At 39.4% G+C, this 16,945-nt stretch overlaps 1 protein-coding gene across 3 annotated transcripts in view; it reads left to right on the top strand.

The window, feature by feature from the left end:
- SACM1L (SAC1 like phosphatidylinositide phosphatase) overlaps positions 1–16,945 on the top strand; it is a 49,326-nt gene that overhangs the window by 4,888 nt on the left and 27,493 nt on the right. For all 3 annotated transcript variants that reach the window (XM_016141335.2, XM_016141336.2, XM_016141338.2), the window contains exons 2-5: positions 10,463–10,560; positions 13,040–13,114; positions 14,779–14,906; positions 16,281–16,430. In XM_016141335.2, coding sequence (XP_015996821.2) covers positions 10,463–10,560; positions 13,040–13,114; positions 14,779–14,906; positions 16,281–16,430 — 451 coding nt within the window. The remainder of the gene's footprint in view (positions 1–10,462; positions 10,561–13,039; positions 13,115–14,778; positions 14,907–16,280; positions 16,431–16,945) is intronic.

The following is a 16,945-nucleotide window of genomic DNA, read 5'->3' on the forward strand; positions in this document are numbered from 1 at the left end:
ACATAAAATTTACCCTTTTAACCATTTTTAAGTGTACAGCTCAGTGGTGTCAAGCACATTCACCCTGTTGTGCGACCATCACCACCGTCCATTTCCAGAACTCTTCATCTCGCAAAACCAGAATTCTGTCTCCATTAAGCAACTCCCCATCCCCCCTACCACCAGCCCCTGGTAACCACCATTTTACTCTTTAATTTGATTACTCTTTAAGTATGTCCTATGTGTGGAATCATACAGCATTTGTCCTTTGGTGACTGGCTTATTTCACTTAGCTCAGTGTACTCTGAGTTCATCCGTGTGATAGTGATAGCATGTGTCAGGATTTCCTTTTTAAGGCTGAATAACGTTTTATGTGTACACTGCATTTTGTTTATCCAGTCTGTCAGTGGACACTTAGGTTGCTTCTGTCTTTTTCACGGTCGTGACTAATGCTGCTGTGAACACGGGTGCATAAATCTCTCTGAGACCTTGCTTTCGATTATTTTGACTATGGACACAGAAGTAGAACCGCTGGGTCACGTGGTGATTCTGTTTTTAATTAATACTGTGGCAGCTCCATCACTATCATTCCACCAGCAGTGCACAGAGTTCCAGTTTCTCCACATCCCCGTCAACATTTGTTATTGTTTTCTTTTCGATAAAAGGCGTTCTGATGGGTATGAGGTCAGCAAATAGTAATATTTTTGAAGTAGGTTGTTTTACTCATTGTGATTTGACAGGATCTTGAAGAGGTTAATTGTTGCCTGAAATATATAATATTACATGGGGAAAAGAAGGTATGACACTAGAAAATCACATTGCAAACAATGAAAGAAAAAAATCCGATGTTTATATTAAATATATTGCCTTTCTTAAAATTTAACAAGGGTAATTTTTTAAAAGCACTTAAATTTTATTGAATGGTTGTAAGATTAAGAGCATTTATATTAAATAATGAGAATTGCCTTTATTGAATTAAACTTTTAGTTTCCTGTGATTTCTTTTTTCTTTTGACCCATACTTGGACAGTAATGCGTAAAAGCATAATAGTCAACTGAACAAAAATTGTCAATAGGAAGTAATTGTTATCTAAGTATTATGTTATTTTGAGATATCTTCCAAAATATGTGTCATCTTAATGGAAACTCGAACTCTGGATTCACATTGAATCCTCTTGTCTTGAAAGAAACCAGCTAGTATTCTTGTTTAGTTAGCGTTAATACCTACTGGATTCCGATAACCTCACCAGACAGTTTGTATAGAACGAGAGTTCCTTTTGCTACACAGTGTCGCCGTGAACTTTAGAGACTCTGCGTCAACAGAAGGATAATGACCAACTCATCTTCTTGGAGGGGTTCTCCTCGTCTTCCAAAATCTATTTCATAAAATAAGTAATGTGAGAGAGTTTTATGGAAATGAGAGACATGACAGCAATCGAGGGCCATTCTTTTTGCAGTAGGGAAAGGATTTTCTCCTAGGTTTTGGGTTATTGAGTCTTTAGTTTTGGTTTCCATGTATTTATTACGTTGAGAACTCCGTAGAGCCTGTTGACCAGTTAATTTCCAAAAACTCCAGGCAGAACTTGGCTTCAGTGACAGTTCTTAGACTTTCTAATCAGAGAATACTCCCTCTTTTTTTCTTATTAGTTACATGCTAACATCAAATCCAGTTAAAGTTTGACCTGTAAAGATCTTAGGAGAAAACAATTTTTAAAGTTCTGTTTACTCTGTCACTGAGCCAAAGAAAACATTAAAGAAGGGACATGTATAAAAATCAACTTAATGTGTTTGCTGACTAATTATGTTATATTCTTTAAGAAAATTGAGCTTCAGCTATCTTGCGTGAGAAATGCCAAGGGGAATGGATAAGCTCAGAGACCTTGTCTGCTTGGTAGCCTGTGTGGAGACGAATAAAAACAAACGTAACAATGAAACCATAAGCACCAGCAAAAATCATACCACTGGCCATTTACTCAAGTGTCTCTGAGGGTAAGTGCCAGAGAGTTAAAGTAAATTTGTCTAGCTTTTGAAATGAAACCTGGGGAGCATAAAACTTAGCGAATAAAGTTTGCTAAAGAAAACAGGTATACTTCAGATCAACGTGAAGGCCAGTTAAAGAGTGGTGGGAAATGGAGGGAGGGAAAGGAGAAGAGGAAGACAGCGGAGGGATACCTGAGCAGGTGACCGTGGGTCAGGATGACACCCGCTGTGAGAGTCCGTGGGGTTCTGCGTCATCACTTTTCATTGCTCTGGGCTGGAACTCTGCGATGACCCACAGTTACTCATGTTTTTATTTTTCATATTTTAACATTTTTAAACTTAATTTTTATTTTAATCTAATACATGTATATAGTGTAAAAGTAAATAGTGCACAAAACTAATAATTAAAGAGAGCATCCTAGCATCCTTCCGCACACTCAGTCACACCGCCCCGGGGACATCCGCTTTCCACCTCTTCTGCGATGTCTTCTGTTCACTCCACATTGCTAAACAATGTGTTTATGCTGCTGTTTCCTGATTTTTTTAGTTTTCGTCTTTCGATGACTTCCTACTTCAGAAGATGAGAAATCAGCTTTACTACTTTTTCCCCTCTCCTCTCGTCTCACTATAGTTAGTCAGTGTTCATATCGTTATGGTTATGTACACACTGTTCAGATGAAGTCAGTAGTACATTATAATTACATTTCCTCATAAAACATTTTTTTCCAAAAATTAGAAAGTGCCCGTTTTATTTTAATTTCCTTGACTTTTTTTTAACGTACCTATCGCTAATTAATCTTCAGTATCTATGGCAGCAAAAACAAAAACAAAAACAAAAAACTGCTTTCAGACATGTCAAGTAACTGTCAGCTCATTTTCTTCTCGGGGACTGCCCTCCGTCCTGCTCTCGTGTGCCCCAGCCGTCCCTCAGGCCTTTCGCGTGGCCTTTTGTGTCGCGGTCTTCCCGGAACCCGTTTTCACCACCATCGTGAGAATTCTCTCTCTCCTGTCTTGTGTTCCAAGTCTAACTCTAGATTTACTCCATATTTGTGAAACCGATTTTTCCTTCTTTCTAAGAAAGAGTGAAAGGTATCTTTTCATAGATGACACATCTGAAAATGTTTTCATTCTATCCGTGTACTTGTTTGATAGTGTGGCTACATACAGAATGGTCAGTTAGAAATTATCATCGTTCCGAATTTTAAAGATCTTGCTGTCAAACAGTCCATTGTGTAACTATTGATTAATCCAATAGTGTGACCGTTGAATATTTCAGTGCTTCTGTCTCTTGATTTGTTTTTTTTCTGGAAACTTTTAGGATTGTCTCTGTGTGGTGTTTTTGAAGTTTTATGTTTTGCTGTGTGTATGTGTGTGTGTGTTCCAATTTGGTGGGCCTTTTCCATCTGGCAACTTGTCCTTTGGTTTGAGGGATTTTTTGTTTTGTTTTGTTTGCACTGTTTCTTTGATGATTTCTTTCCCTTTTCCTTCTGTGCTCTTCTGGAATTTCTGTTAAATGGATGTTGAACACCCTGGATCTTTTCCTCTTTCTCCCCTCTTTTTCTCTCTCTCCCCCTTTTCCCCTCCCTAATACTTTCCTGTTTTTCAGCTCTTATTGTTTTATTCTGTTCTCAAGGAGAGTTCTTCCGTTTTATCTTCCATTTTATCTTTCAGTCTTCTTGTTAAATATTTAAATTTTTTCTGCTGTCAGCCAAGAACATGTTCTTGCTTTCTGAGTCTCTTTTTGTAGCACCCTGTTCATGTTTTGTAAATGCTGGTCTTTTCTCTGAGGCTATCAATTATAAATTTGTTTTGAAGTTTTATTATGTTCTCTGCAGTTCATTTACCCAAAGCTGTTTTTCTGTTTTGGTCTCTGTCTTCTGTGATGGAAGCTTTTCTTAAATACCTGGTGATCCTTGGTTGTCATTTCATGTTTAAGAATGAAGCACTAAATATCTGATTGGAAGCTGTGTTAGTGGGTCAGGACTTGTCAAGTAGTGGCCTGAACTGTAGAGCAATTGGGCAGGAACTCAACTCTTTAATGGAGGTAAAGGAGGGGCAGGTAAGTTTCTTCAGAGACAGTACTAGAGCTCCGGTGGGGCTTTTTCCGAGGGAGAGGCTTGGCCACCAGCGTTCTGGGCATCTGGCGGAAGGGGAGAGTTGGGTGATTCGTCCAGTCTTACGCACACCTTCTCCGTGTCTCCTGACTTCTCTTGGCTCTCACCTGGCTCCCAGCGTTGCTCGAGGTCTGGAGTCCAGAGCTGGTTTTGTTGAACTGCTCTAAGAATCGAGTCCAGAGGTCAGGGAGGGCAGGACACGGAGGTCTGGCGGGGGTCTCATTGCTCCTTACACTTCTCACTGCCTCTGCCGCCTCAGCTCAGTCTCCCCGCCCGCCCCCCCTCACGTCCGCAGGCCTTTCCCCTCTCGTTCTTGAGCCGAGCCTTTTCGCCGTGCTGCTGCTGCAGTCTCTGGAGCTTGCTTTGTTGCCGCTCACCCCGTAGGCAGTTAGATGGTGTGGTGACTTAGTTCAGTAGCCCATTTCCAAGCACTTGTCCCCTTAACCTGTGCGCGAATGATTAGTCTGCGCCCCGCAACCTGCACCCACCCGTTGTCCTCCCCAGGTCCCACGCTGAAAGGTACCGAAGCTTTTTCTGTGGAGGACTTCCGTTTTATTCTACTTTTATTCAAATTTTAGTTTTGTTGATCTCGTTTCAGGTGTGTCTGTCCAGACTGGAAGTGGCATATAGTGTTTCTTATGAAAGAAATTTCAGTTTCTAACTTTGTAATTTTAAGGAGTCTAAGAACATAGTGAAGTCATTTACTTTGTGATCATTAGGAATGTGACAGTAAAGGCCTAGTTCTGTAGCCGTATATTTTTTTGTGTATGATTTAAAGTCTTAATCCAATATGTGTTTATTTTGTCAGTGTTCTCATACCCATACAGATCAGTTTTAAATTTAAATGCCAAGTTAGGGAAGACTTTTTAGTTGGGATACTTTTTTTGTTCCTCTCAGAGGTTTTACAGGTGAGAAGCGTAAATGCATTCATAAAAATAAAGGTGGTCGAAATGTAAGCTACTGAGGGAAAGCAATAGCGCTTCTCTTTTTGCTGTTTATTTAGATGCAAGCTTTGTGCATTGTATTAAGTGGGGAAATGAGGTTGTATGTTGATTAATCACCTTTTAATATTAAGAATAACGTTAGTTATTAAAGAAGTAACACGGCATGCCTGTGGAGAAGTAAATCGTCCTGTCTCCGCAAATGCAGCTGTGAACTTAGAAGAACATAGGCCCCTGAGCAGTGTGAAGAAAACAGCGTAATGAAACCCATGGACTTCACACCGGTCACACCCGTGTAGCCTTCCTGAGATCTTGCCGGAAGCCGGTTGTCTAATGTAAGGCCAACGCAGCCGAGTAGGAGCGTAGGCGGTGGCTTTGTCAAGAGACTAAACACAGCAGAAGAGTTAAAAAACAAAACCCAGTGGTCTGAGGTCATTTAGTAAAATAATGTTGCCACCGTTTTGTGCGGTGTCTTCTTAGTGCTGGGCATGTCTTGTGCATTCTGTCATTTACCCTCACCTGTCACTTACATCTTTTTAATGGAGAGAAAGCTGGGCTGGCAAGTTCAGTGGTTTGTTCAGGGTCCTGTGTAGTAAGCGTGGAGTTGGAATTAAAACTAGGTGTGTAATTTTTTTTTTTTACCAAACTATATTAGGATTCAAAGGCATCCTCTTTCAGTAGGATGGCACGGAAATTGACATGTTCAAAATAGACCCAAGTCACCAAGAACACATTGTTACTAGTAAGAAAGAAGGGGAAACCTTTGTTTAGTAAAATTTAAATGAAAGACTTTCCATTAAAAAGTTGTATCACTTAGAAACCCAAACACCAGGTATCATCAATGCCTCTCATCCTGTAGTGCCAGGAAGATAGTGTTTCTGTTTCTGGGTGTGTTTTGCCCAGGGGTTAATGGGAAGGTTATTTCATTCTAGAGTGGATTTGAATACTATATTAGTTTCTGGTGCTGCTGTGCCTAATTACTGTAAACTTAGAAACTTAAAATAATACAGATATATTACCTCGTAGTTCCTGTAGGTCAGAAGTCCACCACAAGTCTCACTGGGCTAAAATCAAGGTGTCAGCAGGCCTGCATTTCATACTGAGACTCTGGGGGAAGAATCCACTTACAGACTTCTTCAGGGTGTTGGCCAAATCCAGTTCCTTGTGGTTGTGGGCCTGACATCTCTGCTTCCTTGCTGGCTATCTGCATGGGGCCACCCTTAGCTCTCTCCTGTCCTTGCATGTGACCTCAACGTCTTAGGGGCCATCAGCAGTTTGTCACATCTTTCTCATGATTAGAATCTCTCCTTCCCTATCTGCTGTGTCTCTGTGGTTTGCTTTTAAGGGCTAATGTGAGGACATGGGGCCCACCCCAGCAACCCAAGAGGATCTCCCTATTTTAAGGCCAATTGAATCGTAACCTTAATTCTATCTGCAGGGCAGTACCTAGATTGAATGAATAATCTTGGGGGGACATCTTTAGAATTCCACCTACCACAGTCAGTTTTACAATAAAACTCTTAATGTTTGGCACATTCCGCCTGCAGTTTAATTATTCAGACTTTTAACTATGCAAAGTAAAAACGATGGCCGGAAAAAGTAGCAGGGTACAACGTCTGCTGTCTGTCTTACGCTAACATTGTTTTTGCATTAAAGCTTTTTCCTTTTTATAGACTCACATCTTTACAAATAAATCAAGAAAGACATTCGTGGATAGTTTATTATTCCAGAGCATTTGTCATTGATAAATCAGACCTCTGTTTTATATAGTCTTGATATTTTGGGTGAGGATGAACTCCTAATAGGCAATTCTGGTTTGTTATTTTGGAATGGAACTTTTTGCAGATTTGTTTTTGTCATATTCTGACTCGAAGAATATATTTCTTGTAAACATGAAGAGTTACGTTGGTGTGAGTTCTATCCAGATATGTAGGAGGATAATTTTTGATCTTGAAATATTAAGAAACTTGAGATTATTTTGAGGAAGATGTATTTTTCACTGTAATTCCAGGGCCAAAATGTGAAACCCAGGTATTTCTACTTTTAGAATAGCATTACTAGAATAATTATACCTAATTAATTATCAGTTTATTACAATTGAGGATACATATGAATTAAAGCATAGCCATATGGGTAATATATTACCATTCGTGTATCCTGGTTATTTGTTTAAACAAAATAAACTGGGATAGATCTTGATTCCAGTATCTTCTTGTCAAAATGAAATTGCTCAGATGTTGTCCATGTGACAAAGATAGCGAGACCTCCATTGTATTATTTCTTTAAAGTATGAATTGAGTAACCTCTCATGAAAATTTACTACTTTTCTCCCTTCTCTGTTGAAGGATGTTTTCGTTAATGATAAAAAGTTATACCTGTGAGTCAGCCTTTCATAAATGTTCGTTTAATTCTCACTTCTGTGAGGTATTTAGGGTGAGTGTTCTCATCCCCAGGCTTAATTAAGGGCAGAGATTTCTTTGATCACAGTTGTGTTTCACATGTTGTTTCATTTAATCCACAAGGGGATTGATCTCCTTCCCCTCACCCCCCCCCCATCTCCCTACATACCTTATTTTCTTCATAGCATTTACCACTGTCTGAAATCACTGAATTACTTTCTTGCATATCGATTGTCTTCCCTAATAGAATGCAAGCTCTGATCCAGGGACTTGACTTTGTACCTCCGGTGCCTAAAAAAAGGCCTGGCCTGGGGTAGACACTCATGACTTGGCCAGCATTTCACTGCTAGTAATAGGGAAGTCAGGATTAGAACCTCTGTGTTTACTGCAGATCTCGAGGCCTTTTCAGTGTCGCTACTCCAAATGCAGTGCCCTTGTGAATTTGTCGAAGTGACGTTTTGATCAGAAGCTTATGATCAGTTATGCGAGTGCTGGGTTTCGGGCTACGTTGTGTGTTGCCTGTGATCTGGATGATCGCTTCGGCATTACCGGGACTAGAACAAATCATTGGTAGGTGACTTAACACCAAAGCAGCATTGGGAACAGACCATTTCTTATCCATCTTACAATCGTTTTAAAAATAAGAGAACAGCGGAGAGATTTTTTGTTACTCATTTGAACCTTATGAAAAGGACGCTAGAGTTGGGACAGGATGTTCTGTGATAGCACCAGCCATTGTATAAAAGCATTTCTCACGACTGTCAGGTCCTAAGCCTCTAAGCCCTAGAGAATGCAGTGGGACATCTGCCCAGGCACCTACACGGCGTTTAAAAGACTGGGGTGTGGGGTACAGAGGGACTCTGAAGAACGAGCCTCATCAGAATGCCATCTGATGTAGAGACAGCAGTGTTTTCAAAAGCTTATAAAAACAAGTCCTGCTTTTAAAAACAGGTCTGCTTTTTAGTAAACAATTTTTTTTCCCTTATTTGGTCTTTATGTATCATCTACCTCCTAATGCTTCTGGAATGCTTGGCACATGGTAGCTTTTCAGTGTATTGACTTACTCTTAGAATGCAACTTATACTTGTAAAAAATGTTCTGCACATTTGGGCTACTACTAAAAAATTTTTTTTAATTCTAACAGGGGTATGAGTAGATTGCGTGAAATTTGTTATATTTCTTTTCTTTTGTTTCAGGGCTTTTCATATATATATATATACACACATATATATATATGGCTTTATTGAAGTATAGTTGACGTAGAAAAAACTGCACATATTTAAATTGTACAGTTTGATACATTTTAACATATTTTTACACCCGTGAAACCATCACCAGTATCAAGGTAATGAACACATCCATCAACCCAAAAAAGTTTCTCTGTGACTGTAATCCCTCTCTTTTTTCCTCTCTTCACAAATTTAACAACTACATGTGATCCAGCCATTCTACTGCTAGGTCGTCACCCAAGAGAGGTAGGTGCACGTGTCTGCCGTGAGACTGCCGTGAGAATTTTCACGGAAACTTCATAACATCCAAACTGGAAATGCCCGCAGGTCCGTCAGCAAGTGAAGGGAGAAACAGTTGTGATAGAGGCGCACAGTGGAGTAGTGTTCTGTGGCAAAAAGGAACAAACTGTCATACTCAGTTTTAACCGAAGACTGAGGACCTGTCATCTTTGTTGCTTTTTGCTTCATTTGTATTAAAATTGATTTTCATTCCCTTAGCACATCCTCCGCCCCCACACCCCCGTTGGAGGAAAGTAGCCTAATTTTGCGAAGTTAATTATAGGTGAATCGTAAAAGGATACGCGTTATATTTGGATAATTAAGAGTTGATTGCTCCTCTGAGAACTTAGTGGAGAATGGTCAATAGAGGTTTTTCTGCTGCAGGACTCGTTTCTGTGACACCGGATGCCTCGCGCCAGATGCAAATGAGGAGCGATGTCCGCAGTGATCGTGTGGGTTTGGGTTAGATTTTCACGGGCGAGGTGCGTGGAGTAGAGAGAGGAGAATCAACAAAGGACAGGGAAGAGCCCTCGGATGGGCTGCGGCACAGAGAGGACTTTTTCAGGTGTGACTTAGGAGCAGCAGATGTGAAATGGTGTGGCGGGGACTGGTCTCCTTGCCAGCCTTCTCCTGAAGGGCCGTACCTTCCCCGGGCCGTCTCAACAGTGGCCTCAGCCTGCATGTTTCAGCCCCTGCTAATCTGCGTTTTCACTTTCTTGTTTCTGTTCATTGTTACTGTTTCCTGAGATCGTCCCTTACAATACTTAAATTGCTTGCCTGAGTTGTCCAATTATCTCCTGAGAAAGCAACTGTTATTTTTGTTGGACTCTGGTTACAAAGTTGCATACATTTTGAGTTGTCTGTCCCAACCCTAACATTACCCTCTTTATTTTATATTTTATTTTGCAGAATGAGAAGTTTTTTTTCTTGTTTTTTTTTTTTAATGTGGTATTCTAATGACGACAACAACAACAAAACACCTGAATGTTAAAGTAGTTTATTTTAAGCGATTTCCTGGAAATGTATTGAAACTGGTTCTTAGTTTTTTTAGCTGATACTTAACATATGGCTTACTATGTGTCAAATGTTCTTTTAAGTTCTTATCAAAGATTAGCTCATTTTATCCTCACAACAACTTGATGAGTCTGGTATAACCCTTATTTTATGGATAACAGAGCTGAAGAACAGCGAGGATGAGTAACTTGCCCTGGGTCACACAGCACAGGTAGTTTGGTTCTACAGGTTGTGCTCCTGTTATGTTATTTGCCTTCTGCACCATGTGGAATATAATAAATTAGAGTTTATTATGATTTTCTCGATAAGTCAAATTGATGGCTTGACAACAAATTAAAATTCTGTCAGCATTAAATATACAAGTGAAAAGAGGGGCCGTGAACACATAAGGACAGCATTACAGCTTCATCCATTCAGAAGCTGGGAAAATGATGTCGAATTTAAACACTGCTGAAATTGTTATAATAAGTTTTTTAGAAGTCTTGATTTCATTTGGTTTAGTTATTTATGGTTTTAAATTTCTCTTAGGCATATCACACCTGAAAAATTTTATGTGGAAGCCTGCGACGATGGAGCAGATGATGTCCTTATCATCGACCGCGTGTCCACAGAGGTTACCCTCTCAGGTATTTTATAACCAGATTTAGAAGTTTCTGAGAAAGATTCTATACCTAAGTTGCAGTAAGATAAACTAATCAGAGGTTGCCAGTATGTGGATCCCTGAGTATCTTCTTATAAAATTGTAATTCTTGCTACCTCATTTGATTTTTAGACATTAATTTTTATGCTTTCTCATTTTTACAAAATGGAGAAATGAACTTGAAAATTTTACTATCTGTAATGCTTTAAAAACAATGATTTCTTTGTTCTCTTATCTGTACTTTGCTATGTCTGAGTTCCTTATAGCTGTAAGATTTAAGGTATGTTGAGTGTGGGAAGGTTGTTTTAGCATTAAGTGTGTGGAATTTTAATAGCTGCTTGTTTTTTAAAATATTTATGACTGCGAGGATAATTTAATAAATGAAAGATAGTGTAAACATCACTGATTAAAACTTGTGTTTTAGGCAGATGATTTTTCTAAGCTTTATCTGTCTGTCTCATTTGTCTATCCAGTTATATTTTGATTTTGCTTTTTTGGGTATAAAATTTTTTATTTCAGTTGTGTGGAACGCTTATTTCTGACTAGATTAATGTGAAATAATTTTAGTGACATTAATTTACCATGTGTATCACATTTAGACTTTTATATTTCATTTGTTTAAAAATTCACCTCTAGACAGAGTTGTATATTTTTTCTTAAGTACAGTATTTGAGTAACCATAGAGTAGGCATTGAGTAAATAGTAAATATTCTTTGAATGGATTAAATGAAATATGAAAATATTTTGCATAGGGTAGTAAAACATAAGAAAGATATGACTATACATTTCTGTTTCCTTGGTTGTCTATTTACTCTGGTAAGCACCATGTTTATAGTTTTCATCAAGGGGAGTCAGAGCCCTCTTTTAGTTTGCTAATTGAGCGTTTGCTCTGTCCATGGCTTGGTGGCTGCTCCCTCAGGGTAGCTGACCGGTCTCGGCCAGTGCCGGTGCTCCTCTCCTGCAGTTAAATCACGCTGCTTCCTTACACCATGTCAGCGCAACCTAGTGTCTTATAAAAGCTTTAATATGGGTGCGTTTTCAATCACTTTTAACTTCTTAATGACATTTACTTTGTAGGTAGAGATCGTAGACTCATTTGAGTGGACAAAGCTAAAGGTCGTGAATCTTTTGGATGTATAGGTAATACCAGGTGTTTATCAGTAGACACACGAGGAGGTACTTTGACTCAAAGTCAGTGATGATGAGGGGCCGACTCACTCGCAGTTTCTATCCCAGTTTCTCTTTACCGTTGGAAGTGCAGACCACTACCATGGAAAGGAATTTTTTTTTTTCTCCCATGAAAAATTAAAACACATTCTTAGGAATTGTTATACTTTTGTTGGTATTACACTTCATTTAATATAGCTCGCAGCTCTATTTAAGTTTTTCAAATGATCTCAGTATATTCAGATTTTCTTTGAGCTTTTCACTGTCCTGGTATTTCCATTTTTCATGTTAGTTAATTGTGGCATAGCGTTGATAAGTAAATTGAATTACTGAGTGAAACAAAAGTGAAATTTAGACCTTTCTCAGAATTACAGGACTGCCTTTAAGAAAAAGAACTTGGGTTTATAGCAGTGTTTCAAAATGGATTCCAAGGTGATAATTCAGCTGTCAGTGAAAGAAAATTTTTATGGCCACATAATTTTGGAAAACCATGAATTAAACAGCAAAACCACTTTGTTTTACTGTGGGCCTTCTTGGTGCCTATATTCTCTTAGTGGGCATTCTGACTGTTTCTGGGAGAGGGAATAGAGGTAATATGGATGTAGCAAAATAAATGGTGGGGAGACCTTCCCTTCCCGCCTTTTGGGGCATTATTCCCTAAAATAGAGTTCTACAAAATGCTTTGTGAAACACATTGGCTGAAAGTTTAACAATTATGAAATGAACCCTACAATCTAAGGTTAATAGGTTAATTTATTAATAAGGACATTATTGAGAAAATCGCAGTGATGACGCCTCCCTGCATCTGTGTGTTGCTGTTAGGCACGAGAGCGAGGCTTTCCCTCCCTCACCTCCTTGAGATCTACACCTTTGTTTCCCGCATTCGTAGACATGGATAGGCATGTCTTTTTTTGCATGCCTCTGGTTGTACATTGAGATGAAAATCTTTTCTCAACCCTCCCTTTCATTTACTTTCTAATTCTCTTAAAGGGATAAGGACTTACTTTCTGGCAAGAGGTTGGTTAAATTTCACTGAAAGTTGACAGTAGAAAATAACCCATGTTGTACCTGATGAGAATGCTGAAGCGTGGCACTTCTGACAGCTTGTGCGAGACAGGCAGAGACCTTTTATGTTACGTGGTCGTCTTATTCTAAGTTCTACCAAAATGGGGGTGTAACACTAATGAAGGAATATTGCTTTCTAAGAAGAAATAATATATGTTGATTTAGTTGAAGTAACTGAATTTCCCTTTTTATTGGTGAGCATTTTCTATGTGATTTTTTTTTTTCTTTTTAAGTCAAGAAAGATATTCCTCCTTCAGCTGTCACAAGACCAATATTTGGTATACTGGGCACAATCCATCTGGTGGCAGGTAAGGAAAAAATAAGCTAAGACAGGCAAAGAATTTGGTAATAAATTGTCACTATTAGATAAAATGAAGACATGCTTCATAGCATGCTTCAGACAATAAATCTGTAAGTTAGGTATTTACAAAGTAGATATTTGTAAAAGTCATATATCCCAAATTATAAATGGTTAAATTTATAGGCGTGAGGCTCAATTTAAAAAGTTTTGTTTTTATTTCAATAAGAATTGAAATCCCTAGTCAGCTAGACATTTTTCATAAATCTGAGAATATTTAAATAAAAATTTAAATGTATCGATGGACCAGAGTATTCTACCTTCAACCCCATACCGAGTCGAACGTGACATAGTGCGTGTTAGAGAATGCCACCTGGTTCAGCATTATTTGGAAAGTGATTGTATTTCTCTAAATTGCATTGAACTTTTTAAAATTTCCTGTTATATCAGCCACTGTGCTAGATGCTAAGTTATAAAAATGCAAGTCTTTTCTGTCCTGTACCCTACCATCTAGTGAGAGAGGCATTTAAATGGTAAATTACTGCAGTACAGTGTGACAGGTCCTAGGAGAGAGGCACATGTAGGAAAATTTTGAGGGAGGACACTCGTTGGGGAGAACCTTGAACAGGGCTGAAGAATTAGTCAGTGGGAAAGGCTTATCCTGTGTTATTTGTGGGAGGAGGTGGCCAGGATCAGGGTTGGTGTGTTGGGTATGGTGCTGTGATGGCTTCTTGATTCCTGACTACTCATCTTTGTACAAATGTTCCTCGACTTACGATGTAGTTATGTCCCAATAAACCCATCGTAATCTGAAAATATCACAAGTTGAAAATGCGTTTAATACACCTAACCTCCCGACCATCGTAGCTTAGCCTCGCCTGCCTTGAACGTGCTCGGAACACTGCATTAGCCTGCAGGTGGGCAGAAGCCCCTGACACAGTGGATACGCCGTGCAGTATCGGCCGTTTACCCTCGCGATCACGTGCGTGGCTGGGCGCTGTGGCTCACTGCCGCTGCCCAGCATCACAAGAGGGTATCGTACAGTATATCGCTAGCTCAGAAAGAGATCAGCATTCATAATTTGAAGTACAGTTGCTACTGAATGCAGATTGCTCTCGCACCATTATTGTAAAGTCGAAAAATCACGAGTCAAACTGTTGTGAGTTTGGGGATCTTCTGTACCGTCATAGTAACCAGTTCAGTATACCGCCCCAGCACATTCCCTCACCATTTAGAATGACCTGAGGATGCAGAAGTGATCCAGATGGGGCATTGTCCTGCAGTGGTCAGATCTCATGCGCTGGGCGCCTTAAGGTACACTGGGAATGTGTTAGCAGAAGCTCGCCTGCCCTGGGGATGACAGGAAAGAGAGAAGAAGGGTCTTCTGTCCCTCCTTTTCATCTTCTGAGATCACTGCTTTGGCTACCAAAAGCTTTTGCTTGTATCTTTTTGAGAAAAAAATAAATTGACCTTTCAATAGGATTTTTCTAAATAATATGCTGGTCTTTCTATTCATAAATTATAAGATTGCTTTAAAAAATATGAGCCTTTTATCTGTATAGCACAATGCAATCTCATTCTGTTCGTTTTTAGAGTTTAAGTAATAAGGACTGCTACTTTTGGCTTTGGAGTTCCTTATTTATATTTATATGAATTTGGCTTTGCTTTTTACAGGAAATTATCTAATTGTCATTACCAAAAAGACAAAAATAGGTGAATTTTTTAATCATGTAATATGGAAAGCAACAGATTTTGATGTCCTTTCTTATAAGAAGACAATGTTACACTTAACTGATATTCAGGTAAGAAATGGAAGCACTTACTTAATAATTGCAAAACCCAAAGGAAGTAGTCCCGAGGTGGGGAGAGGGCGATGGACCACAAAGAGTTGGTTTTTATGCCTGATTATTTAAGCATCCTGCAGAGCAGGGTCATCTGCATACCTTTGTACCTAGCCATGAAATGTGATGTAAAAAGTTCTTCATATAGTTTATCTTTTTCTTAAAAAAAAAAAAAATAAAATAACTCAGCTCTTAAATTATGAAATTTCATATGGAAAGAAAAAGACAGACAGAAAATGCATGTTTTCAACAACCAGATTCAACTTCATATCCTTTTTGCAAAGAAATAAAATATTAGATACCTTTGAAGTTTCACTCAGTCTGTCTTTCCACCGAGGGAAAGTTGTCTTCACTTTTACCACATGTGACTATGTGTGTGCGCGTGTGTACGTACATGTTCAAACAGCCCTCCTGTGGCACAATTCCTGCATGCACAGATTTGAGTTACCATGGCTTAGGTAATCCCAGGCCCCCAGCAGCACAGTTTGTGTGTCATTGATCGTGTTATATTAACATACTAATGAATTAGCCCACCAAAGATGAAAGTGCAGAGAAACAAAAGGTGGCAACTCTAGAAGTGACATTCAGATTGAACGCGAATGGCTGAGTAGGGGCTGCTGGCGCTAGAGCTGTCGGGGAGACGAGCACGCGGCCGGGGGTCCTGGTGAAGGAGGGCCCATCCGCGTTAATGGCGGAGTGGTGGTGTTTCCCGAGTCACAAACATTAACGGTTATTTTTTAAAACGAGGAATAACAAACGTCAAACCTTGGTATTCATTGGGAAAGCCAGCCAAAATGATTATCAGAAAATAAAGATAAATACTACTTTTGAAGTACTTTCTTTTTATCTTTGTTTTTTTATAAAAAGAATGCTATTTTACTTACCGTTCACCCTCACCTTAAGAACGAGGGTACTGTTCTCTTGTTACTTGCTCTCTGTGTTACCAGGCCCCACATGAATTTGTTTTTCACCTGTGAGGATAATTACACTAACCTAGTCGGGCTGTCTTTGAAAATAAAAGAGAATCTGTGTGCAGTGTCTGGCACACAGCTCCCTAAGGGGGCGGTGTTTTGTTAAAATGACTCTTCTGCCCATTAGAGTAAAATTACTATATCAGTCGATACAGTGATACCGCGCACTGTTTATCGAGCTCCGTCTGTGTCAGGAACCGTCCGGGTCCTGTGGAAATGGCGCGCATCCCCTCCCCGGCCCAGTCCCTGTGCCAGTGGTGGTTAACAGGGGCGCACTTACAGGTGGTTCTCATCCTTTTCTCGCGCTGACAGATTCCTTTTCAAGTATGAGATGGATTAATTTTCTCCTCCCCTTTGTTTACAGTTGCAAGATAATAAAACTTTCCTAGCAATGATCAACCATGTTTTGAGTGTGGATGGATTTTACTTTTCAACCACGTATGATTTGACCCATACTTTGCAGCGGCTGTCCAACACTAGTCCAGAATTTCAAGAAATGAGTCTCTTGGAAAGGGTAAGCTTCATCGTCACTTGTTTTTACATATTTGGGGTTTTTTTTAAAGGGGGATATCTATTTCATCTGTAAAAATGTATATTAATTTTTCTCAGTCTTGATTATATCGGGATCATGTTTCCGGCTTTGAAAACATACCATGTTTCAAGTACACATCACGACCCCAAATTCGGGACCCCAGAATTGGTGTGTGTTACACAGACAGGATTGAGAACCGCGGGCGTAGGTGTCAGAAATCCGACTGGACACACTGTTGCTGACCGCCCAGCTCTCCCTGTTCTGTAGTGGGCAGCTGTCGGCACCAGCAATATAACTATGCTTATAAAATCAATGTTTTGACAAGTGATGCTATTTCTTTCAGTGGTGTTATTTTATAGTTTTTGCAGCTAAAAAGGTAAAAACTTACTGAATTAACAACCTGAAAAGTCTTTATTTTGGGGGGTCGTTACTTTTTATTTTTTAAGAGGAGTGTATCTGTAAGACTAGGCCTCAAATGATCACAACTTAAAATTTCT

The sequence above is a fragment of the Rousettus aegyptiacus genome, unplaced genomic scaffold (assembly GCF_014176215.1).
Source record: "Rousettus aegyptiacus isolate mRouAeg1 unplaced genomic scaffold, mRouAeg1.p scaffold_m13_p_4, whole genome shotgun sequence".
NCBI classification, from domain to species: Eukaryota; Metazoa; Chordata; class Mammalia; order Chiroptera; family Pteropodidae; genus Rousettus; species Rousettus aegyptiacus.